Source organism: Peromyscus eremicus, chromosome 8a, assembly GCF_949786415.1.
Source record: "Peromyscus eremicus chromosome 8a, PerEre_H2_v1, whole genome shotgun sequence".
In the NCBI taxonomy this organism is placed as follows: Eukaryota; Metazoa; Chordata; class Mammalia; order Rodentia; family Cricetidae; genus Peromyscus; species Peromyscus eremicus.
In genome coordinates, this window is record NC_081423.1 from 30,051,277 (window position 1) to 30,075,844 (window position 24,568).

Here is a 24,568-nt window from a genome sequence, read left to right on the forward strand (position 1 = left end):
TAGATTTCATCTAGGACCCAAGCCCCAGCCCTGGGAAGGATACCTAGTACCTGATTAAATCATGGAAAATATTAACACAATATACCCATGTCCTGTGAGCCTACACATAGAAAGGTGGAGAAGTGTGGACCAAAGGAATTGGTGAGCTTGAAAAAATAAATGTGAAGTCAGTTTTTCAAAGTGAAGAAACAGTTTCTGTTAGTGAAAAGTGCACATGGTTGAAGTCAGACAAGTACTCAATACCCCATCTTCATTCCTCTCATATTTATGCACACAGCTCTCAGAGAAGGACTGGTTCCGTTGCTTCATAAGATGTGTGAAGTTACATAAAGTTTAAATGTACAGTCAAGATGGGCATGCCACCACATATTTTTAATCCCAGAGCTCAGAATTTGAAGTCAAGAGAATCTCTGGACATTGAGACCAGCCTGGTCTACATAGGGAGTTCAAGGCAACCTGGGGCTATACAGTGAGACCATATCTCAAAAAAACGTATAATTGTTAAGTTATTAACAACTCCACAGCAGATTATAGGTAACAAACTCAATGGTGTATTGAAATTTAAGGATTAAAAGAAAATTCAATAAAATCAACAAGACTGATACTTTAATGGGATTATTAACAAAGTTCATCTTGGATCTTTCTATCAGTCCTCTCAACTGATGATTTTTTTCTATAGTATAAACAAAACCACAAATACCAACTATATCAAAGGGAAACATGATTATTTAAAGATGTATCAGACACATACAAAATAGATTCCTGGTTGTAAAAATATAAAAATCATTGCCTCAGCTCTAACTCAACATCAGCATTTACTACAACATCTGCTAGAGTTGTGATATGCATTCTGGAATGGTTTCCACTGCTCAAAGACTTCTCACCACTCATCTCTCATCAATGACCACTGTTCACCAACGTAAGTGTGGACGTGATAACAGCAAACAAACGTGGAGGTTACCCTATTGTTACTCCTGACGGTTAGCATTGGAGCCCACATAAATGACCTGTTTTCTACTGAGTCCCACATGCTTTCACAGAATGTCACCAGTCACCATGCTCCTGAGTTCAAGCAAGATTTGGAAATGCCATGTGGGACAGTGAGACAGATTTCCAGACCCCTTCATGTCTATCAGGTATCTAGGAAAACTGAAGAACAGAGCAGACATCACAATCTCAGAGCCCTGAAGTCACCAGACAGGAATCAGGAAGGAGGCAGGACAGTGCAGGGGTGGATGGCCCCATCTAGTGGCCTCATCCCTCTAGAACCCAGGCTGGTCTTGACAAATCTTTCTAGAAAAGCTAGAAATCCAGGCTGTCATTTCAAAAGGCCAATTTTGATATGTGGTTGCCTCAAATTTAAGAAAATTAAGAAATTAAGAAACAACACCGTATACCAAAGAAACCCTGTCTCAAAAAACCAAAAAATAAAGAGTGTAGAAAAAGAAAAAAGAATAAAACACTGTAGTTTAAACACAATCATTTTTAGAGCAGACAAGAGAAGCTCCATTTGACAAACCCAGAATGCAACTTCCCACCATCTGTGCTCCTCAAGAAAGCCCCAATCAGATACATATTCATTTCCTAGAACTCTGTGGAACAGCAATGGACTGTGGACTGAGATCCAGCATCCTGCCCTCCTATGGGCTGAGTGTCTCTAACTGGAGTCAGGGATTACTCAAACTGTATTAGAAATTAATACCCTCTTGAAAATCTGCTCTTCTCAACAACCAAACTGGCGACAAATATACCAATATACCAGCACAACAGACTTTGTAACTCTAGCAAAACCAAATATTTCATTGATTGTGACAAACTGATCCACTATGAAAAATGCTTTGTCTTTCTGAAATAAATTTAAATCTGAAGAAAACTATAAATTTAGAACTCTGAACGAAGCCAGTGAAAGTCCCAAACTCAGTCACTCCTGGAACAGAACATCTCTCATCCAGAGAGCCTGTGTCCTGCTCCCCCCTTTCCCTCAATGACCCCATTAATCTCTCATCAATGACCACTGTCCACCAAGGTAAGTGTGGACATGATAACAGCAAACAGACATAGAGGTTACCCTATTGTTACCACTGACAGTACTGGAGCCCATGTATATGACCTGTTTTCCACTGAGTCCCACATGCTTTCACAGAATTTCACTAGTCACCATGCTCCTGAGTCTCCTGAGTTCAAAAAAGATTGGAAATGCTAGGTGGGACAGCCAGACAGATTTCCAGACCCGTTCATGTCTATCAGGCATCTCTAGGAAGACTGAAGAGCAGAGCAGACATCACAATCTCAGAGCCCTGCAGTCACCAGGCAGGAATCAGGAAGGAGGCAGATGAGAGGACCATGGCCATTTCTGCATTGCTTCCTTCCAGCACCTAATTCAGAGTCCAGTGGGTGAGGACAGGACACTGAGCACCAAGTCAGACTGCAGTGGAAACAGCACTAATGAACTCAGTCCTTGGTCCATTATTTTCTTCCCTGATGTCTGCCTGGTCCATTCTCACCATGGCAACCTCTCCTGACATAAAACACCCATCCTTATCCTAAGATTAGCCACATAATAATGTATCATATTTCCAGAGATACAAGAAAGTATAACCCACTCTAATGGTGACATTAGAGTGCCTTCTATTTATCTATTAGGGAAATTAAAACCTGTATGTTCCCATGATTTTTACCCCTTGGGGGAGGGTAAGGGAAGTGACATTTCAAATTACAATAAAATATTTAACATGATCATCAAATACTTGTAAATTCAGGATGCCCCTCCTACCTGTGCTTATAAATTATTTATTTTTATTTTACGTGCATTAGTGTTTCGACTGCATGTGTATGTCTGTGTGAAGATTCTGGATCCCCTGGAACTGAAGTTACAGACACTTGTGAGCTGCCATGTGGGTGCTGGGAATTGAACCAGGGTCTTCTGGCAGAGCAGCCAGTGTTCTTGACCACTGAGCCATCTCTCCAGCTCCTACTTTTTCTTTTTTAACTTTTCAATCCCATTCCTCTCTTACTAGTTTTAATAACCAAGGTATCAGTCCATTTCCTATATTATTGATGATTATGTTCATCAAAGGAAACACAACATTCTAAAACATTCATGTTTGAGAGAATGCACTGTAGTGTTTGGAGAGACTGAGGCAGTGTGAACATAAGACTTACGATGATGTTAACAGTGAGTTTGAGTACAAACAGCTGAGGGTCACCCTCTCCACCACTGCTGGATGAACCGACACAGAAAATAACCTTAAAGCTGTAAAGGGTGTTTGCACTGTCCAGTCCAGTCTCAGACAGAAGGCCCCTCAGAGGGCCACTGGGACTCATTCTGTAGGGTAATGACTGTCTTCATTTATGTAGACATTGTCTTCAGCTCATGGCCACACAACCACTGTGTTCGGTAAAGCTCCCATCTTAGAGACATGGAATGCTACCAAGCTGTAGAGAGAGATATTGAAGAAAGAACAAGAGGTCACCTTTCAGGTCTGAGCAGGACTTTCATTTATGATGTATGCTCAGGACTCCAGGAGCCCCATTCACAAAAACTGTAACAGTGAACAGTGCCACACAGGACCCTGGCAATCCACACAGGCCCCTGGCATTAAGTAGTGGAAAAGATTTTTTTCTTCCTTTTTGTTTTTGTAATAAGCATCAGACAAACTAAGAATTTTTCTAAAGCAGCTCATATATATTCAATATACTAATATAATAAAACACAAAAGTGGGAGATCTAGAGATAGATATCTAGGCAGCAAACCAAGGTACATATCAGGATGTTTATTTGGAACTTGGCTAGGAACTGGATGTCTTGGGTATTTACTTGCACTGTGACACTTTAGAAAGGGTTAGGAGAGCCTGTGACCTGAGTGAGATCCCTGGAGCCCTTGGAAAGGCAGAAGGAAAGAGTCAGCTCCACAGTGCTGTCCTCTGACCTCTACAGGTGCCATGGAACATGTGTGTGTGCCCGCGCGCGCGGGCACACACACACACAAATCATGCACACAATAATACAAAGATTTCTTTATTTAAAAAGAGAGAGTTTTGAAACCTGCACAGCATCTACATCCTCTGACACTAAGCATGGAGTAGAAAAACATGTCAAGTCACACAGCAGTGTCTTTGCACTGGAGCTGGTGGTCTGTGGCACAGTTTCAAAGATTACTGTATGACACACATTCACAGACATCACATGCACACCAACATCAGACACTGGACTGAAAGGAATTCTGGGAGAGCACTTCAGGTGTTTGTGGCTGGCCCACTCCAACAGCTGTGGAAGGGGCTTCACTTGCAGAGCTCATCCTGTGCCCCTGTTCATCAGGGTAGGCACAGTGGAATGACATTTGAGCTTCTAGAACTCATGGAGGGGCAAACCAGGGAAGAAAACAGAGGCTCTCTGGGATGATGTTTTGACACAGTGGAGTTTTGTCATTTGTACACAGCAGCCATTTCTACTACTGAAATGCAGAACAAAAACGAGCGTCTCCAGTCGGCCACATAAGGAACATGCCTGTGCTGAGAATTACACAGAACAAGAGAGATCCAGCTCCACTCTGCCTGGGGAAGTCACACATGTAGGGAAACAGTGGAGGGTCAGGACACTCCTGAGTCAGTGTGATATAACTGACAGAGAAAGTCATGAGAGAATGCCCAGAGTGTGTCATGCAGTGGTTAGTTTGTTTTTGTGGCTTTTTTTCTTGCTTTTGATTTATTTGTTTGTCTGTTTGTTCGTTCATTCATTCATTCATTCATTCATTCATCCATCCATCCATCCACTTGGTTTTGTCAGGGTCTCACTATGTTGCACTGGCTATCTTGTCAATTCCTACATAGACCAGACATTCTTGGACTCATAGAGATCCACCCACCTCTGTCTGCTGAGCTGGAATCAAAGGTGTGAGTCTCCACACCTGGTGTTATTTACTCATTTTTAGACAGGGCATTGCTAGAAGTCTGGGCTGGACATTAACTTACAGTACTCCTGCCTTAGCTTACTGAGTGTTGAGGTAACAGGCTTGTGCCACCTCCCCCAACTTCTCCCCCTCTTCTTTATGTGTTGTGTTTTCTCCAATATTTTCTTTAATATTAAGTGATTAAAAAGTAACTTTGGGGGCTGAAGAGATGACTCAGCAGTTAAGCATGGTCCTTGCACAAACAGGAGAACCAGAGTTCAGATGCAGGCCCCCAGGTAACAGGTAGAACATCGCCTGCATCCCTGTAAGCCAGCACTGAGGGAGACAGAGGCAGGAGGATCACTGGGACTTTCTGACCTTTGCAAAGCAAACAATGTGAACTGCAGGTCCAAGGGAGACTCTGCCTCAAAGGACAAAGTGGGGGACAGAGAAGGACACTCACGCCTCCATGCAGGTGTATTTGAACACACTCGAGCCTGTCCTCTCCATGTCCCTGTCCTTGTCCCTGTTTATGCCCCCACCTCTGCCTATCCCTACCCCTATCTTTCTCTCTCATATACACAAATAAGAAGTTTAAATTAAATTTTTGAAAAAAAAGATACTTTACTAACAGGAACAAGACTAAAATCATGCTGTGTTCATCCAACTCTTACGATTATTTCCATTCTATATTCAGAAAGTTCAATTTATGTTATATATATATATATATATATATATATATATATATATATATATATATCAGTTAGATTTATAAGCATGGGATTCAGAGGTTGAGGCCAGTGTAGTGTGACCTCATATTTATGGACCTGTTTTTGATCTATAGGATGAGGCTAATAGTAGTTCCTACCTTATAGAATTATTACTGTGAAGGGAAGGTATGATAGACACATATTAAGAACTACCTGTGTCAGACACTTCAAAGGACCTGACACTGGACAAGGCCCAGTCTATGGCTTGGCTCTTTTTTGTTTTGTTTTGTTTTGTTTTGTTTTGTTTTTCAAGACAGGGTTTCTCTGTGTAGCTTTGCGCCTTTCCTGGAACTCACTTGGTAGTCCAGGCTGGTCTCAAACTCACAGAGATCCGCCTGGCTCTGCCTCCCAAGCGCTGGGATTAAAGGCGTGCGCCACCACCGCCTGGCCTATGGCTTGGCTCTTGTGCTTAACATAGACACAGGTAAGTCTATGGAGGCAGCCTGAAGGACTGAATGGAATTAGACTGAAAGGCATAGTCCTGTGGACAGCCTATCTTTAGACAAATTAAATAGACTAGATTGTTATAAACATGTTGCACAGAGGAGGTACAGGGGGCTGACACTGGAGAGACTAACAGAGCTCCCCAATTGTAGTAAACTGAGGATCCTGCAAGACATACAGGAGTATAGGGAGTGAAGGGGGCTGGTGTGGAGTGTGGAGACACTGGCCATACCACAGTTCTATTACACTCCGGCATCTTTAGAAATGATCTTCCTCTCAATCTTCTGCTCCCTTGGGCTTCTTCAAACAGCCCACCACTTAATCCCATCACCCCCATCATACTTGCCTGAAAGGTCCTAAAAGGACCTGTCTACTAGCTTACATGCTCTGTGATACACTTCATCAGTTTTTAATAGAATAGGAACTCAGTGAAAGAAAACAATGAGGAAACAAGAGTGGATCAAGTCAACTCCTTCATTACCAGCTCCAGGAAGCAAAATGTAGAACTCAGCGACTACCTATAAGAGATGTTCCTCTCATATAAACCCTCCTCATTCTCGCTAATTGGACTCCCAGAGATCCACCTGGGGCCTAGTCATGGATCTCTGCATCCAGATCCCTCAGTAGTTGGATGAGGTTTCTAGCACGACAATTAGGGTGTTTGGCCATCCCATCACCAGAGTAGGTCAATTCGGACTGTCTCTCGACCATTGCCAGCAGTCTGTTGTGGGGGTATCTTTGTGGATTTCTGTGGGCCTCTCTAGCACTTTGTTTCTTCCTATTCTCATGAATTGTTGAGACCAAGGTCGGATAAAGCACAGAGACAAATAGCCAAACGAACGGAAACACATGAAATATGAACCAATGGCTGAGGGGTCACCAACTGGATCAGGCCCTCTGAGTGGGTGAGACAGTTGATTGGCCTGATCTGTTTGGGAGGCATCCAGGCAGTGGCACCGGGTCCTGTGCTCATTGCATGAGTTGTCTGTTTGAAACCTGGGGCCTATGCAGGGTCCCTTGGCTCGGCCTGGGAGGAGGGGACTGGACCTACCTGGACTGAGTCCACCAGGTTGATCTCAGTCTGTGGGGAAGGCTTTGCCCTGGAGGAGATTGGAATGGGGGGCGGGCTGGGGGGAAGGTGAGGGGGGCGGGAGGGAGGAGAACAAGGGAATCTGTGCCTGTATGTAGAACTTAATTGTATTGCAAAATAAAAATTTAAAAAAAAAAAAAAAAGAGATGTTCCTGTCCTACCGTAAATGCAGGAAATACAGATTGTAGAAAATATCTCTGAGAAATGAGGGCAACAAGAAAAGGACTCATTGAACTTTCTTTGGGGATCCAACTTATAGAATGGGGGCCAAGCATTGTGGAACACACCTATAATTCCAGAGTGAAAGCGTCTGAGGCAGGAGGATTGTGAGTTACAGCCTGGCCTAGGCTACATTGGAAGTTCCAGGCCAGTCTGGACTACTTAGTGAACCCTATCTCAAATCAACCAACTAATCAGTGAATCTATTAGTAAAGAATGATTTAGTAACAAAAGAAAGCATGGAGATCTAGGATGTGGTGGCACACGCCCTTAATTCCAGCATTCAAGAGACAGAGGCAGGTGGATATCTGTGACTTTGAGGCCAGTCTAGTCTGCAGATCGAGTTCTGGGACCCATAGAGCTCACAAAGGAAACCCTGTCTCAAAAAACAAAAAAAAAAAAAAGAAAGAAAGAAAGAAAGAAAAGGAGAGGGAGAGAGAGAGAACACAGAGAGACATTCTCAAGATTGTTAGTTTAAAAAGAATCAACACAATCCACGCCAGCTTACCTTAGAGACCCCGACTTCTTTTTCATAAGGATGTACCCTAAATTAGGGTAGGAAGAGGTGGGAGAAATTGAAAGAAAAATTGAACATGTTATCAGAAACATTCATGAAATTTCTCCTAATCAAGGTTCTTGTTTCTGTTTTTGATTGAACTGTTCCATGGTAACTTTGGATAATTCCTTCCTGCACCCCGCAGGAAGAATATTCTTTCCACTCATTGTCGGGGATATTCATCCACATGGCCTAATTTGATAGAATGAGATGAGTAAATTATTGTTCACCGAGACAAACAATGGGCTGCTAGAGAACAAGTCCATAAGGGAGGAATGAACAATTTTGGACTAAGGAAGGGAACACATTTGTGGAATTTTACTCCATTATTACATAATTCTCCCTTTTAGACATGATCTGATATGTAGCCCAGGCTAGCCACAGACTTGTAAATGCTGGTATTATAAACACATGACACTAGATCCATCTTAAATAATGATTTAGGATGAACATCTTTAAATAATGAAGGGAAATATCTGAAATCTGACAGGCATATTCTTATTCCCCATTTCCTGTGAAACAGGTCAGTAATGGTCTCATGCATGGTGTTTTGTAAAGTCCATGGCTGAAGTTCTTACACAGGGAATGGACCACACAGAAAGAAACACTGTGTACAGCTGAACAACTCATGGAAAGGGCCACGTAGGCCTGGGTGCCACCTTCAAAGAGTCTGTTCAGCTTTAGTTAGGGGGCTTCCTACCAATGTCTCAATTACCTTTTCTACTAACTATGTTCCAGAACATCCAACAGTATCATCATGGGAAACAAGCAAGATCCCAAGAGCAGGAAAGGAGAGAACACATCAAAGTTCTTACAGTGTTCTAAAAGTTCTCAAACCTATCCAAAATCTCTTGTGTCGTAGTATTTAATTTATTTTATGGAAACTATAATGTTTCCCTTTCGTCGATGGCAACAACTGAAAGACTAAGGACTGAGTTGGGAACAGGAGTGCAGGCAAGCACTGTGGTCTATCCCCATGAGCCCAGCACTTGGATGTTGGAGGCAGGAGGATCTGGAGTGGAAGGTCATCCTCAGCTACCTCTTAAGGTCGGTACCAGTATGGACAACATGAGGCCAAGTTTTGCAGAGTAGGAATCTTTGGAGACATAGCAGCAATGGTTCAAGATCACTGAACAGAGCACTCACCAGGTACCAGAAATCACCTGCAGAGTTTTGTGGGTCCTAACACATCCCTTGGGGAGTACATGGGTTACCCTGTGTGTCTTGGATCTGGGGATATGGAAGCCATGTGAACTCAAAACCCCTGTGACATGTGCACTTGCTAAAGAGAGGAACCCTGGCTCTCCTTCCCTGGGGACAGTTGTGAAATCACTTACTGGTGACAGCCAGGGTGCACACAAGCAGCAGCAGCAGCAGCAGAGCAGCGATGGAGATGCCGATATAGAAGTCATTAGTCATGTTCTGCTGCTTCTGTGAAGGGATCGATTCCTAAGGAAACAACAAATAAAAGAGCAGTAGCAATAAATAAACAGCGGTAAACACAGGGGCAGCAAGTGAGAGGAACAGAAAACATGTGCTTGACCTTAACCTAGACTCTAGGTCCTAGAGCTTAGTCTTTATTGGCCTGTGGCTAGTCTGGAATATGCAGGAAGAACCAAGGATCTGAGGTGGTAATGGGCAGTGGAACTCCAAGACAGTGCGAATTTGGTGTCTTTGATGATGGTGGAAGTGTATTCTGTATTGTTTGAGGTGATTACATGGATGGATACCTCAGTTACAATTTTAACTTCATGCTTAATGTAGGTTCATACATCATGTATGTGATTATGTCTGCTTTAATAGTCAGTAGGTTATTCCCGAAATTCCATAAACCATCCTATGATATTAAAAGAGAAAAAAAGAATAGCCCATTGCTAAGTTAACTTTCTCTCAGTGTGCTCAGCTCCTGGTCTGGTCTTCCATCACAGACCCCACTTGTCATGTAAATGCAACTCAAGATTCCATGTCTTTATAAACATGTAATACCAAATGGTCAGTGTGGAAACATTTACACACAAATAGCATATAGACTAGTCAGGTTATATTAATGTTTATAGGAATACATATAGGTATTAAATATGAATATATGTAATATATAATACATATATACAATTACTAGGCATATATTAACAATTACATATAGTATATATTAATATATTACACACTATATTCTTATATAATACACAATATATAGCATATTAAATACTATATGTGCTAATATATTATATATATGTAACTATTTAAGGAATAGAGACCATGAATTAGAAAGAAAGCAAGAAATGAGTACATGGAAGGGTTTGAAGGGAGTTGAGAAAAAAAATAAACCATACAATTATATCTAATAACTTTCTAAAAATAGTAGGAAGACTCTTTTTCTAGATGCAGCCTGATTAACACTGTGTGATCAGACAGAAATGCAGAATCTACCCTAGTGCCCTGGTGCAGGTGATCAGGGATAAGTACATACTGAATAAGCAGGAGACAGGCTGGGCAGCAGGTGAGGCCCCTCTAATAGCTTAGCACTCATCTACCAACCCTAAACAGAGCCCACAGGATGGGTTTAACTGCAGGGAAAGGGAGGATCAGAGACCAGGTCTTTGCCAATGTATGAGCCTCTTCTTTGGAGTCACAATCCCAGCTCCTCTGCCTAGTCAGGGAGACCATGGACAAGTTAGTTAAGCTCTGTGAGCTCTGTCTCTACATCCTCAAACAACGTGTTCAGTAGGGTTCATAGGAAAGGGATTCTCAGGTACTTCCTGATAAATGGTGCGGGGGTATAAAGTAATGTCTGTTGGTTTTGAGAGAGGGTCTCAATGTACCCTAGGCTGGCCTGGCACTCACTAGGTAGCCATTATGATGAACTTCCGATCCTCCTGCGTACACCTCCCTGAGTGCCTGGATCCCAGGCAGGTCCACTGTGCCCACGTGAACGTTTACTTCATTTCATTTTCCTGATCATGAATGACAACAATGGCTATCCTTTCTTATTCATCTTTGAATATTTTTTCAACCTTTTCATGGATGGAGTCTTGAAAATTGATCTACAGGTTCAAAATGTAGGATGAGTTGCTAGGCATAGGGGTGCACACCTCTAATCCCAGAACTTGGGAAGTAGAAACAGGAGGTCCCAGACCTCATGATCTTCTCATCTCCATAGAGAATCCAAGGTCACCCTTGTCCCCAGGAGCCCCTGTCTCAAAAAACAAACTAAAAACCTAGACCCAAGCACACAAATGTAGCTCTGTGCGCTGTTCTCAATGCACCTAGAGCCAGACTGACAGCTTCAGAGACCAGATGTTGCTATTTCTTGTTTTGAATTTAATTCTAAAATATTTCTTCTTGCTGGTAAAGATGCCTGCACTGCAGTTAACCAAGCTCAGCTGGAGCTTCACCATGCAGGGTTGTGTTAAAAACAGTACAAGTCTGCTCAATTAGAAATACTCTCAACACAGAATGACAGTTTCTGATATTGCACTATGTTTACTTACTCCCCTCTAGTTAACTCATTCTTTTTTTAACTTAACTTTTAACCATAGAAAATCTCACACTCTGAATGCCAGGTGGTGGTAGCACATACCTTTAATCCCAGCACTTGGAAGGCAGAGACAGGCAGATCTCTGTGAGTTCAAGGCAGCCTGGGCTACAGAGTGAGTTCCAGGACAGACTCCAAAGCTACACACAGAAACCCTTTCTCAGAAAAAAAAAAATAAAAAATCTGAGGCTTACTATAGAGAAATTGTAGGAAAAAAATCATGCAAAATTAAGAATGTCTAAGACCTTAATAGGTTAGTTATGTGGAGATTTGTGTGAGGAAAAAAATATCACCAGTGGGCTCTACGAAGAATGGTTACTGGGTAGAAAAATAATATAAGGGGACCCTAGATAAACTTGAATTCAAACATTCTACATAAGCGTCAACTCTTATTTTCTTTATTTTTATATATTTATTAATTTATTTATCTACAGTTTTTTAAACAGGGTCTCACTATGTAGCCCAAGTTGCCTAATGGTCCAGACTGGTCCTAAACTTCTGATATCTTGTTTTAACTTTCTGAGTTCTAAGAATAAGGAAGATACCACTATAAATGGCTCCTTTTCCTTTCTCCTTTTTGATACAAATATCTGTAAACTCACTTTACAGACAGAATCTTTAAATATAAATAGTTTCCCAGAAAATATACCAGTGAATATGGCTAATAAATTGGTGAGGAATATACTTACAGTGTAATTATTGCAAAAGTCATCTGAGGATGTCACAGTGTAATTCAAATCTGCTCAAGAAGAAGGAAAATTAATTATAATTACAAGAATTTAGATTTTCTTTTCTACATCTGTAAATATTACCCACAAGGTGTCTTATACTGTATGAGGGTTAGGATTTAATATGTCAGAAGATTCATTGAACAGCATGTTTTGAACATCTTATATTTGAAGTACATTTGAAATGTCTGTTTTATAATAAGGAATCTATTGTTTTCATTGTTTCTCTGTGTCTATGTATGAAACACAGAATCCTATATCAGACATACATAAGGTTTGTAACATCCTGACAAGGAGCCCCTTCACTGAATTTTACAGATGGAGCAGCAGACATCAGATGACTCCATATTCCTAATTTTAGTAAATGACAGACACCTCTGCTGGCAATGTACACACAGTGCCACACAATGAGTAGGAACACTACAGGTCTATGGGAGTCCCCAACTACTGCTAAAACTGGCCTGCCCAGCAGAATAAGGTGGGATGACTCACAGTCCTCCTCATTTTCACATTACTGTGCTTACATGTTATTCAATGTGAGAGCTCTTCCAAGGAACCAAAGGCAATGACTAGGTTTAGGCAGCATCTACAGTCTAGGCTCTGCTTTTTGACTTAAGCCCTTAGTAAGACCTTCCAGAAATAATGTTTCGAAATCTGGCATTTAGAGCCCTTCTCTCCCATTCCTGAATATAAGAAATATCCCTGAGAAATCCACATCACAACATTATTTGTGGAAGAAAATTATTCAAATATATTTGCTGTAAATGACATCTTGGAGCACTGATTCAAAACCTACAGCAACAAGGGAATAGAGTACTTCTTAGCAATCTCCAGAGACCTGACTTGAGAGCCACCACATCACATATATACTCAATGTAAAGAAACCTAAGTGCTCTGCATGGAGAAGTCCATATGCGTGCCTCAGTGTGCCCTATTCCTTTCCTAAGCATCTGTCTTCGTAATGACCAGGTGCTTAGGACCTGTTAAATATCTTCAACACTCCATCACATTGACTGTCCCTGACATTATTTTCTTCAGAGAAGCCATACAGCTTAGTTTGGCCTCAATGGAAGAGCTTATGGGGAAAGGACCAATTGAGGATGCTGTGGGGAGATAGAATGGAGCTGTGTCTCTGTTTCTGCCACCACTTACAATGTCAGATCTATATTGCTGCAGAGGGTGCCTATTCTTCACCAGCTTCATCAAGATCTGGACCTTCTGAATGGCTCAGTTGCCTTTAGCCTACTGGCTATGGGTGGGTTAGGACTTCTGTTGGTCTCTTCTGTGTCTAACACAGATCGCAAGCCCAGCAACACTTTGAGATCTTTGGCAACAGTTAACTCTGCAGCTCACACGTGATTGAGCCTGTATGATAATGAGTATTCAGAGACGGGTAATGTCTGGGGGGCATTCACCAAACTAAGACAGAGTGCCTGTGTGGCCTGGGCAGGCGTCTCCATGATGGGTAAGGTGACCTGCTGACGTCCCACACAACACAAGTCAGAAGCTCATTTTGTAGTAAAAGGGGGACCTGTAGGCTCCTGGCCCCCATTTTGGGTAACTGTTGCCTTGCTTGCTGACCTTGACCTTGATAGCCTCACTATGCCAGTTCCCTGCTGGGTTCCACCCTCCTGAATGCTTAAGGGAAGTTCCTTGTCTGTGTATCCTGCATAATGAGCGTTAACAGCTTAGATGCAAGATTGTAAATCATCAGTAGTGAACTTCTGCCCTCCGGGGTTCTCCCACTATGCTGTAAGCCTGTATTTAAGACCTCCTCCCTCCTTCAATAAATGGCATTCGGCATTAAAAAAAAATCTGGACCTTCCAAGGGGATAAGGGACGAGAACTTAGTTACCTGCAAGAGTATAGGATGGGGTTTCTGTCACCTCAGCTGTTGTCTGATGTGGATAAAATGTAGTGGGTTCTGGAATGAGAACAATGCAAGAACTGTTTCAGCTTTGGAGTTTGGCCCCACCAAGGAAATAGAAACAAAACATACTGTCACCTCCCCCAGTGTCTCCCCCAGCCTCTAAGCAGGAATGACTCCTTCCTACTCATTTCTACATCAGCTGACTCCTCTGAGAAATGTATCCAATGATGGGGACTGTCTGAGCAAATGATCTGTGTCCTAATATTCTGGACAGCTTTATCAGGATTCAGAATTGTCTCACACTTTCCATTCTAGACTCCTGAACTCCTCTGACCCATACAGTCAATATTAACACATGGAGGACTGAACACTCAGTTAAGATTCCAATTTATCAAGACAAGCGTCATTCTAGGAGAGGGACCTGAAGTTTCAAAGTTTCTCATTACACACTTCACTGCAGGTCTTATTCTTTTTTTGTTTTTTGTTTTGTTTTGTTTTGTTTTGTTTTTCGAGACAGGGTTTCTCTGTGTAGCTTTGCACCTTTCCTGGAACTCACTCTGTAGCCCAGGCGGGCCTTGAACACACAGAGATCCTCCTGCCTCTGCCTCCCGAGTGCTGGGATTAAAGGCGTGCGCCACCACCGCACAGCTACGCCACTACCGCCAGGCAGGCCTTATTCAAGCCCCAGATTATTCACACTTCTTTCCATGGAGATGAGCTCACTGAATTCACAACATGGAATAGACGGACCATTTCATCACTGAGTTCTTCTCAAGGTAGCACATCACTCTGGGGGATGGATTCTATTCTGCAGCCTGCCTTGTGCTGTGGAATTCCTCTCTCTTTCTCTCTCTCTCTCTCTCTCTCTCTCTCTCTCTCTCTCTCTCTCTCTCTCTCTCTCTCTTTCTCGTGGTTGATATTGGTTGGTTGGTTGAGTGACAGACAGACTGAGACAAGGTCTCCTGTCCTCCACCCATTCCTGTACTAACAGTGACTTCCTGTGTTTTCTGACTCATCTTCCATTGCTCACCAAAGGCTTCCTCATGGAACACTCTAGTGCAGCCTGTGTTTCCCTTTTCTTCTGGAGTCCCTACGTTGTTCTCACCCACAGCTCACTTCACCTGCAGAGCTGAGCACTTGCCTCTCTGGGAGTCCTCTAAGTGCTTCCCTTTTCAGAACAAGGGAGGATCTTGGAGTAAGTTGGTTGTGGCCAGACTGGAATACCTAAACCTGGGCTTCTTAAGGCTCCTCAGAGTCTTTCTGGATCCCCTACCTCACTACAACCTGATCCTTACACTTGATCAGCACCCTCCTGTTCTGCACTACTGTCCTGTAAGAGGATGTGACTGTCTTTCTGAACTAATGACAGGACAACCCAAATGTCAGACGGTCACACATTACAAAATTCAGTTCTTGATAAAAGGCATCACGAGATTATCTTGCTTCTCTAGCCTGGGTCACTTTGTCCTGTTCTTACTACATCACATCCTAGATTCCAGGAATAGTGTCTTGAACAACTAGGATGAGCACACAAGGTGGATGTGAGGATATGTGTCCTTTTTACAGTAGCCAGAGTGTTTGCCTTCTCCCTGGACTGGACAGTCAACCCTCAACTGCAATTCTTTAGTAAACTAACAATAGAACTATAAAATTATATTAAACAACTCCCAGGATGTCATCTGGGCTCATGGCCCAATGTTTCTCTTAAATCTCAGTTTCCAGTCAAGTCAAAAACCTGTCCATGCTCTCCAAACTCAGTTCACGAGCCCATCCTCTGAAGCAGGCAGATACTAAGCATTGAAAAGTTTTGTCAATCCTGAGAGATCTCACAGTTCTTCAGTGTGTGCAGCTGCCTGGAACAGAGGGTTGTTCTCACCAATCCTTATGCTCCAAAATCCCAGTTATAACCTAGAGGCCTCTGCACCCTTGGCGTGTAGCCCAGTCCTTCAGAGTCCTCCTGCTTGAAAGTACTAGAAGGCCAATGAGAGGACAGGATATAAATACCTCACATCAGATTACTAAAACAACAACAACAATGACAGAAAGCTGTGTGGCTTCCTCGGCTTGTCAGGATCCAGCCCTACCTCAAGGGATGGACACGTTTTAGGAAGCTTCGAGAACCCCTCTCACAGCTATAAAGGCAACATAAAGTTGCCTTCAGGATGGCAAACTTCTCCCCATCTGTAAGTCAGGTTACTACCCATTAATATTAACTTTACCTGTAGGCAATTTGAATGAAGGATGAACTAACTACATGGCCTCACTCAAAAGCATGAGCATGTTAAATCATTTTGTAAAGCCTTTGAATGTGATGTGTTTTTTTCATCCCTACAAAGGACTCATATTGCACTTTTCATGCTACATGAATAAATTGAGAGATCCTTAAAGTAAACTTTATAAGGCACCCATTGCCTCTTTAAAAGGGTGGAGTTAGGATGCCTTGCTAGTGAGGATGTGGAAATACAACAAACCCTCCAAGGATCCATGCTCATGACAGAGGTCTAACCCTGGAATCAGAAGAGCCAGCTTCCAACCCAAGTGAACAGGGACAGAGTCTGAGCCACTTTCTCTCCTCATAACTTCCACCATGAGCCTTCTGACTCTGTCAGTTCCTGTCACTATAAAATAGGGACAGGTCACAGGTATATAGAACACAAGTGTCTGAGAATTAAACTCTGCATCTGGAAGCACACAGCATACTACCTGATGCTCAGGAAATGCTAAATGATAGCCTCATTGAACTATGGCCTCAGCTGGGTGGCCCAATTCCAGAATGGATGTAAAGGGTCAAGAGTCTCCCTATCCTGACCCTAGTTTTCAGTCAGTCCTTAGTTTTTCATGTCCAGCTGGACCAGATTCCCACCATCCTCATCAGATGTCCTAGATCAGTGATCCACCTAAGTCTGGCTAGTAGTCAATCACCTGGGAATCTGATATGGAGAGACAGGTGTGCTCCATGTTAAAGGTCTTGCAGAGCAGAAGGTGAATGTAACTTATGACTGGAAAATTACAGACTTTGTGAAGCTGTTTTGGGCTCAGCTAAGAACTCTTTACCTATATTATACTTCTGACTTGACTCAGTGTCTATGTCCTACCGACTCTCATGAGAAGGACTCTGGGGCCTGAACCACATTGGGTTGTACCTGGTGTGTGAGTCTGTGTGTGTGTTGGTGTTGGAGGAGGAGAGGTGGAGACTCGGGGTGATGTGGTTACATGGGTGGGTCTTGTTGAAATAGTCGTGGTTCTTGCTGTAGTTGTGGGTCTTGCTGTAGTTGTGGGTCGTGTAGTTGTGGGTCTTGCTGTAGTTGTGGGTCTTGTTGGAGGACTTGTAGGAATTTCTGCATTTAGAAATTGAAACAAAGAAGAATCAGTCAAGCAAGAATAGACAAGCTGTAGCACCCGTTAGAGACTGTCCCCAAAGAGGCTCCTCTCCTGAACTTCTGTTCTTTGTTATTGACCAACTAGGACTGGGCAGGACCAATAGGAGGCAGCTGCACTTATCACGTGGAGCTGAGTGCAGAGCCCATGTTCCTAAGGACACACTGTATAAATGACAGGTGTCAGGTCCTCAGATGTCTAAGCATAGCTGTGAGACTGTGAGGTTATGAGGGGCTGGCACTGCTCTCAGTGGTGACTGACTTCACCCACATTTCCAGGCCCAGCATGTTCATTTCAGTCAGTCCCCAGAGGACACAACATATAGCCCTGCATCTTAGCATGCAGATCCCACACAACCCCAACTAAATGGGATTTGCACAATTGGGTAGAGAGTGGATATTGTCTATGGTTCCTTCCAATGTAAGACAGACAAGGTGAATACCCCTTATCCAAAAATGCTTGGCATAGTTTGAGAATTTAAATCTTGCTTAAATATTTGGAATATTTGCATATAGGTAATATCTTATGGGTAGGGCTCAAGTATAAACACAGATTGATGTAGCTAGCATTCATATAATTACACTTTACATATATAGCTTAAAAGGTAATTTTATAAACTGTGGATAATTCTGTACATGATACTTTCATGATGTTGAGTTTTCAAGGTGAATTATCAAGTCTATGCTCAAAAGGTTCCAGATTTTGGAGCACTGTAGACTTGGAATGTTTGGATTAGGCAGGTTCAACCTACAGTTCACAAGTCAACAGCATCCAAAGTGATGTAAGGATCCAAACAGCTACTGATGGTCTCAGTGTGCAGAGTTCCTAGACAGGAGCTAAGGCAAAGTGGTCCTCGGATCACACAGTCAGCCAGGACTCATACTGTCTGTGTCAGCAGACACATATGTTCCCTGTAAGTAATCTCCTTTGATCTTGACTGTGCTAACTACAAAAACCTGGACAATGAGGAATGATTGCTTTGAAAACTCTTCTTTACCTTGAATACAATGTAGTCCTTTAATATAGTGTGTGTTTACCTTGAAATAAAGAAAAACCTGCAGTGTTCCTACTATGCGTAGGAAGTATTGGGAGTAGAGCACCCCCTTAAATTCAATACAATAATTTATTCATTTATTTGTGTGTTTGTGGGATGTCACAAATATGGATGCCAGGGATAACTTTTCAGAGTCTGTTCTCTCCTTCCACCATGTGGGCCCAGGGATTGAACTCAGGTCATTAGGTTTCACAGTGGGCACCTTTCCCCACTGAGCCATCTCACTGGCCCTCAAGCCCCTTTTATGTAGAGGGTCAGATGAAAGGATTTTTGTTTCAGGAACATAAAAACAGGTGTTCAAAAGCAAGCACTCATGTCAGTCAGTGTGAAAGTCCCTGCTGACAACTTAGCAGGAAGTGGGTGTGGCTGTGCTGCAGGAAAACTATTCCCAGCAGCAGGGGGTCTCTTTCTAACCTGGTCTGGTCAGTTTGCTGATCCAGTCTAATGTGTGGGCAGAGGCCTGAGCACAGTACACACCCTCCCTGGAGAGTATAAATCTCTGAGGTGGAGAAAAGCAAGCATGCGAACAATCTAGTCAGCAGATCACTGTGAGAACAAACCCAGCAAAGAATCACCAGCTCAGGAACTTTGCTTCTCTTGCCCTGGGGCATTTTTTCTCCCAGGTAGATGGGAAAGTCAAAGGAGCTGATGAGGGTCCCAGAGCAGCTGAAGAGGAAGCTCCCTGTGTTTAAACCATGAGAAAATGTGGACTTGGTTGTTAAAGGGGGAATCAGAGTTGCTGGCTCACTTCTGGACTCACTCAGTGCTCAAACAGTGACTTTGTAAGCACTGACCTGTTAACGAATTTCTAAGCTTCATAAAACCTTCAATTAATCAACTGAAATTAGTAATTCTATGGTGACATGCCATGCCTATCCCCCTTCGAGGGCTGGAAATCTAACTCCACAGTTTTAGGCAGGAATGTGTGGTTGACAAGTGCATTTCCCAAGCTACAACCACAGCCCTCACTTGGTTATTGTGCGTTTGCAGTTCTAGGGACAGAACCCAAGTCTTCAGGCATGCTTGACAAATTTCTAGACATCCAATAAGGCAGTTTGTTTTTTTTTACTGATTTCTCTCTCTCTCTCTCTCTCTCTCTCTCTCTCTCTCTCTCTCTCTCTCTGTATTTGAATGTGGGTTTATTCTCATGTGAGTGGGTTCCTTTGAAGGCCAGAATCATTTAACTTCAGCCAGGTAAGTAATATAATTCCACACTGTGATAGGCACTTAGCACCTTATGTCACTCCCCCAATGCCATCTCTATACATCTTTCTTTGCACACACTATGACCAGCTTCTTCTGGCTTCCCTAAGTTGCCTCTCAGGCATAGTTTTCCAAGGAGGTGTGGTCGCACATGCCCATTATCTCAACACTGGGGAGGCTAAGGCATGAGCAAGAAGTTCCAGATCAACCTGATTTACAAAGCAAGGCCTAGTCTTAATATCAATAAATCAATCAATAAACAGAGATCCAGAAAAATGGTTCAATGGGTAGAAGCCCTTGACTTTTCTCTTTCCGCTCTCTTCCTTCTGCATGGTCTCTCTGTTTCTCTGGTCCTCTCTCTCTCTCTCTCTCTCTCTCTCTCTCTCTCTCTCTCTCTCTATCTCTCTCTCTCTCTCCCCTCTCTCCCTCTCTCTCTCCTCTCTCTCCCAATAAAGCTCTAGGAAGCTAACTATGGCTCATGACTCCAGCACTCTCCTCCGTGGTGGCTGCCAGGTACTGGCCAGAGATTGGCAGCTAGTGTCTGCTTTGATATGTTAACAAGCACCTTAGTTAGCCTTCATCCTGAGACCTAGCAGCTAACACCTCCACCACTAAAAGATGTAACAAGTCAGACTTTCTCCTTGCTCTGGGGACCAGCCTGAGACTCCTCAGGGGGAATTCTGAGAGGATTATTTTGCAGGCTGCTCTCTGAAGAGGATCCTCTGTAGACCTACCTTTCCAGTCATGGCATCTCTCTCTCTCTCTCTCTCTCTCTCTCTCTCTCTCTCTCTCTCTCTCTCTCTCTCTCTCTCTCTCTCTCTCTCTCGTCCTCCCTCTCTCCCTCTCACATTTCTGCTCTTAATGAAACTCTTCTCTGGGTTGTAAAGAGAAGCCCCTCCTTCCCTGGAAGCCTCTTCACACCCCATCAAGGGATGAACCTCATAGATGGTATTATTTCTGTCTAATGCTCTCCCTCCCAGCTAGGGTCTGATCTCGGTCTTGGGGCCTCCTCACTCTAATAAAGCTCATTGGAGGGAATTGTGTGTCAGCGTCATCTATAACTAGCCATTGCTGCTCATCTGTTAGTACACTGCTGAGTGACAGAGAACAGGTGTTGGAGGGAACCCTCTTCTATGTGGACATTTCCAGTGTTCAAGCAACAAATTGTGTGACAAGATATGAGACCTATTTCAAAGGCCCAAGACAGGGCAGACAGGGAGCAGAATTCTCCACCTATACACAAATGTATTTATAGCAACCTTAGGTTTCCTTCTTAGAGGAAAACAGAAAATATTAACACACAGAGGACTAGGGTCACTTGAAGAAATAAACAAAGGAAATAAAGAAAGCTTACCTGGTTTAATTTCCAAGGAGTAGGTCACATAACGGAAAGACCCAGGAATCTCCACTATACAACAATATGGACCACTGTCACTCTGAACAGCATTCTCTATTGTCAAGGACACGTTTCCTTCTGAAATATGCCCCTTTAGCTGGTAATGGCTGCTCCTCTTATAGGTGACTTGATATCCATTGGTCCAGATAAGCGTTCTTGCACAGTAAAAAGACTTACATTCCCCGAGGCCCCAGCATGCGGTAGTGACTCCCCCATTTGTTGAGTAAGTACATGGCAGTGTGACAGGGTGACCTACCACACCTTCCACTACTGTGTAAGAACCCAGAGCACCTGTGATGGAAAAAACAAAAGAGGGGGAAGAAATGGAGAATTAGTACCCAACATTTTCCTAAAATTTTGTTCATATTTCTTTTCAGAAAAATTACAGTAGGGGGTATTGAACTGGAATTTAATTTAGGGTATTATGAAACTGAGACAAGTGCTGTCCACTGAACTACAGCTCCAGCCCTTCTTTATCATCGGTGTTTTGGGAGTTGAGGGGTTGGAGGGAATGACAACTTAATGTTTGCTGTTACCATTTGGTTTTCTAAGCCAGGGTCTCACTTTGTAGCTTTGGCTGGCCTGGAACTTGCTGCATAAAACAGACTTCAAACTCCCAGAACTTGGCTGCCTCTACCTCCCCAATCCTATGATTGCATGTCCAGTTTTACAGCTTGAATTTGAAGACTGTGAACAGTTGTCTCTTAGCATATTCTTTCTCAATTTGATCACTTATTGGACCCATTTGAGAACAAAACAACTTCTTGGTTGTATGATATTCACGCAGCTTTTCTTCTCTTTTCTCAACTTCAGTGAGTGACTTTCTTTGGAGAGAGGGTTTTTTATACTCCATCTGGCTCAAAATCATGATCCTCCCACCTCTGACTCCTAAGTGCTGGGATATTAAACATATGCCACTGAGACCAGCTCAAATGTTTCATTTTTTAAAATTTAAAACTTTCTATATCAGAAGCTGGGCAGTGGGTAATGCTTTTAAACCCAGAACTCACTTGTAAACCCAGAACTCAATTGTATCCAAGAACTTGGGAGGTAGAGGGGGGAAGATGAGGAATTCAGGGCCAGCTTCAGCTAACTAGTAAGTTGAAGGCAGGCCCAGGATTTGGAGACCCTGTCTCAAACCATCCCTCCTCACCCCCCACCCAGTGCTATGACAACAAAATCACTCACTCTTCCCACCTCTCCTAATCAAAGAGCAGAGCCAGGGCTTTGGAAAAGCATTGTTGGCTTCAAGGCAGAATCTTAGTAACTTCAAAGTCAGTCTTCAGAAAGGAGAGATTGAGGCTTATTCTGAATTTTATGATTGACCCTTAAAACACACACAGACACATACATGCACATAGATGCACACACACACACACACACACACTCACACACTCACACACTCACACTAACTAAGCAGAGGTCCTTTCTTAAAAGTTGGTGACATTCCAGAACTTGAGCAAGACCTACTAACTTGCAAAGTAAGACCACATACTCAGAAAATACACAACCAATAATGTAATGGTGCAATTTAAAAACTGAAATGATGAAATATAATTCTTTTGGGGATGATGGAATAAAAATCTAATACCAACAGCTTCCACAGTGGCCTTTAAAGGAACTCTGAGGGCTGAGGATGGAGCTCAATGATACAGTGCGCTAGCCCATGCTAGCCCCTGTGTTGGATCCCAGCACAGGAAACAAAGAAATAAACAAACAAAAGCACAAAACAATGAACTATGAGATTCCTAACCACCTATATGCAGGCCTAGGCTGTGAGTTTGGGACATGGTCTAGAAAGTGCGTTCCTTGTTCTATAATGAGTATATATCTTACTGGGACACTCATTAGTTGATTTTGCTAAATACTGTTTTTTGTTTGTTGGTTGGTTTTGTTTTCTTTGAGACAGGGTTTCTCTGTGTAGTTTTGGTGCCTGTCTTGGATCTCACTCTGTAGCCCAGGCTGGCCTCAAACTCACAGAGATTCACCTGGCTCTGCCTTCCGAGCGCTGGGATTAAAGGCATGCGCCGCCACTGCTTGGCCTCTTTTAGCTCCTTTGCTCTTTGGGGGCCCACCACCCAACTCCCAAATAAATCACTGAAGTCTTATTATTACTTATGAATGCCTGGCCTTAGCTTGGCTTATTTCTAGCCAGCTTTCCTTAACTTATATTTTCCTGTCTACCTTTTGCCTCTGGGCTTTTTCTTTTTCTTACTTCTGTATATTTTACTTTCACTCTTACTCCGTTGCTCGCCATGCGGCTGGGTGGCTGGGTGGCTGGCCCCTAGTGCCCTGCTCTTTTTGTTCTCTTGCTCCTTTCTTTTTCTCTCTTTTCCTCCTTCTATTTATTCTCTCTGCCTGCCGATCTTCCTATCCTTACTCTTGCCTTGCTACTGGCTGTTCAGCTCTTTATTAGACCAATCAGGTATTTTTAATAGAAGCACAGCTTCACAGAGTTAAACAAATGCAACAACAACAAAAAAACCCACAACACATCTTTGCATCATTAAACAAATGTTCCACAGCATAAACAAATGTAACATGTCTTAAAAAATATTCTACAACAAAATATCTTATGATCACAAATAAAATACATGCTATTACAATTAAGTCATAGAAATATATTTTATTTCTCACCGGTGATCTTAGCTCTCTATAGGTAGAGGCAGGAGGATCAAAGGTTTGAGGTAATCCTCAGCTAGCTATAGAGTTGGAGGCCAGCCTGGACTAACTTAGACCCTGTCTCAAAATCAATTATATTATTCCTTCTATCCCCCCTTTCATAGAACACTTCGAATTAGAATGTTTTTAAGTTAAATATATGAAAATGGTTTTAAAAAGCAAAAATACACAAAGAAATGTAATGAAGGCTGACTTTGAGTAGTCATCATGCATGGAAAGCTCTGTTTCCAATTTTTTATTAACCTTTGACTATAACATTCATGCAATTCATGCATGTGCACCCACCCTTACTTGTCCATAACATGCATGTACATGCAATCAGCTTTACTTGTCCATAGCATCCATACATGTGCTCTCACCCCATACTTATTTATCACATTCATGCATGTGCACTCACCCTTACTTGTCCATCACATGCATGCATGTGTTCTCACCTCATGCCTGACATGTTCTTGGTGATCATATTTATTTAGCCATGAGTTTTGAAATTCATACAGGTTAAGAAAGTTCTTTGGAGCTACAATTTATCCTGGTTCTCTGCTCATGACATAAGCCATAATCAAAAAGGCCTGAGGATTGTCATCTCTTCTGCCAGCTCTAGCCTCCTCAGCATCCCCCAGCTCACCTACTCACTTACCTGGGAGAAGCAGTATGAGGCCTGAAATGAAGACTTGAGGATGCATCATGGTGTTGACCTGAAGGATAACGAGAAGACACTGGTTAGCTGTGGCACTCAGCACACTGTATCAGGGCATGG

At 42.8% G+C, this 24,568-nt stretch overlaps 1 protein-coding gene across 1 annotated transcript; it reads right to left on the bottom strand.

Annotated features, from left to right (window-relative positions):
• Positions 1 to 3,285: 3,285 nt before the first annotated feature.
• Positions 3,286 to 24,497, bottom strand: LOC131915973 (hepatitis A virus cellular receptor 1 homolog). Its single transcript, XM_059269281.1, has 8 exons — positions 24,449 to 24,497; positions 21,088 to 21,420; positions 17,242 to 17,436; positions 14,084 to 14,152; positions 12,190 to 12,239; positions 9,306 to 9,417; positions 7,921 to 7,957; positions 3,286 to 3,435 (listed from the first exon to the last, which is right to left on the bottom strand). Exons 1-8 carry the CDS (start codon positions 24,495 to 24,497, stop codon positions 3,372 to 3,374), a joined length of 909 nt encoding a protein of 302 aa, XP_059125264.1. The 3' UTR covers positions 3,286 to 3,371.
• Between the last annotated feature and the right edge of the window lie 71 nt (positions 24,498 to 24,568).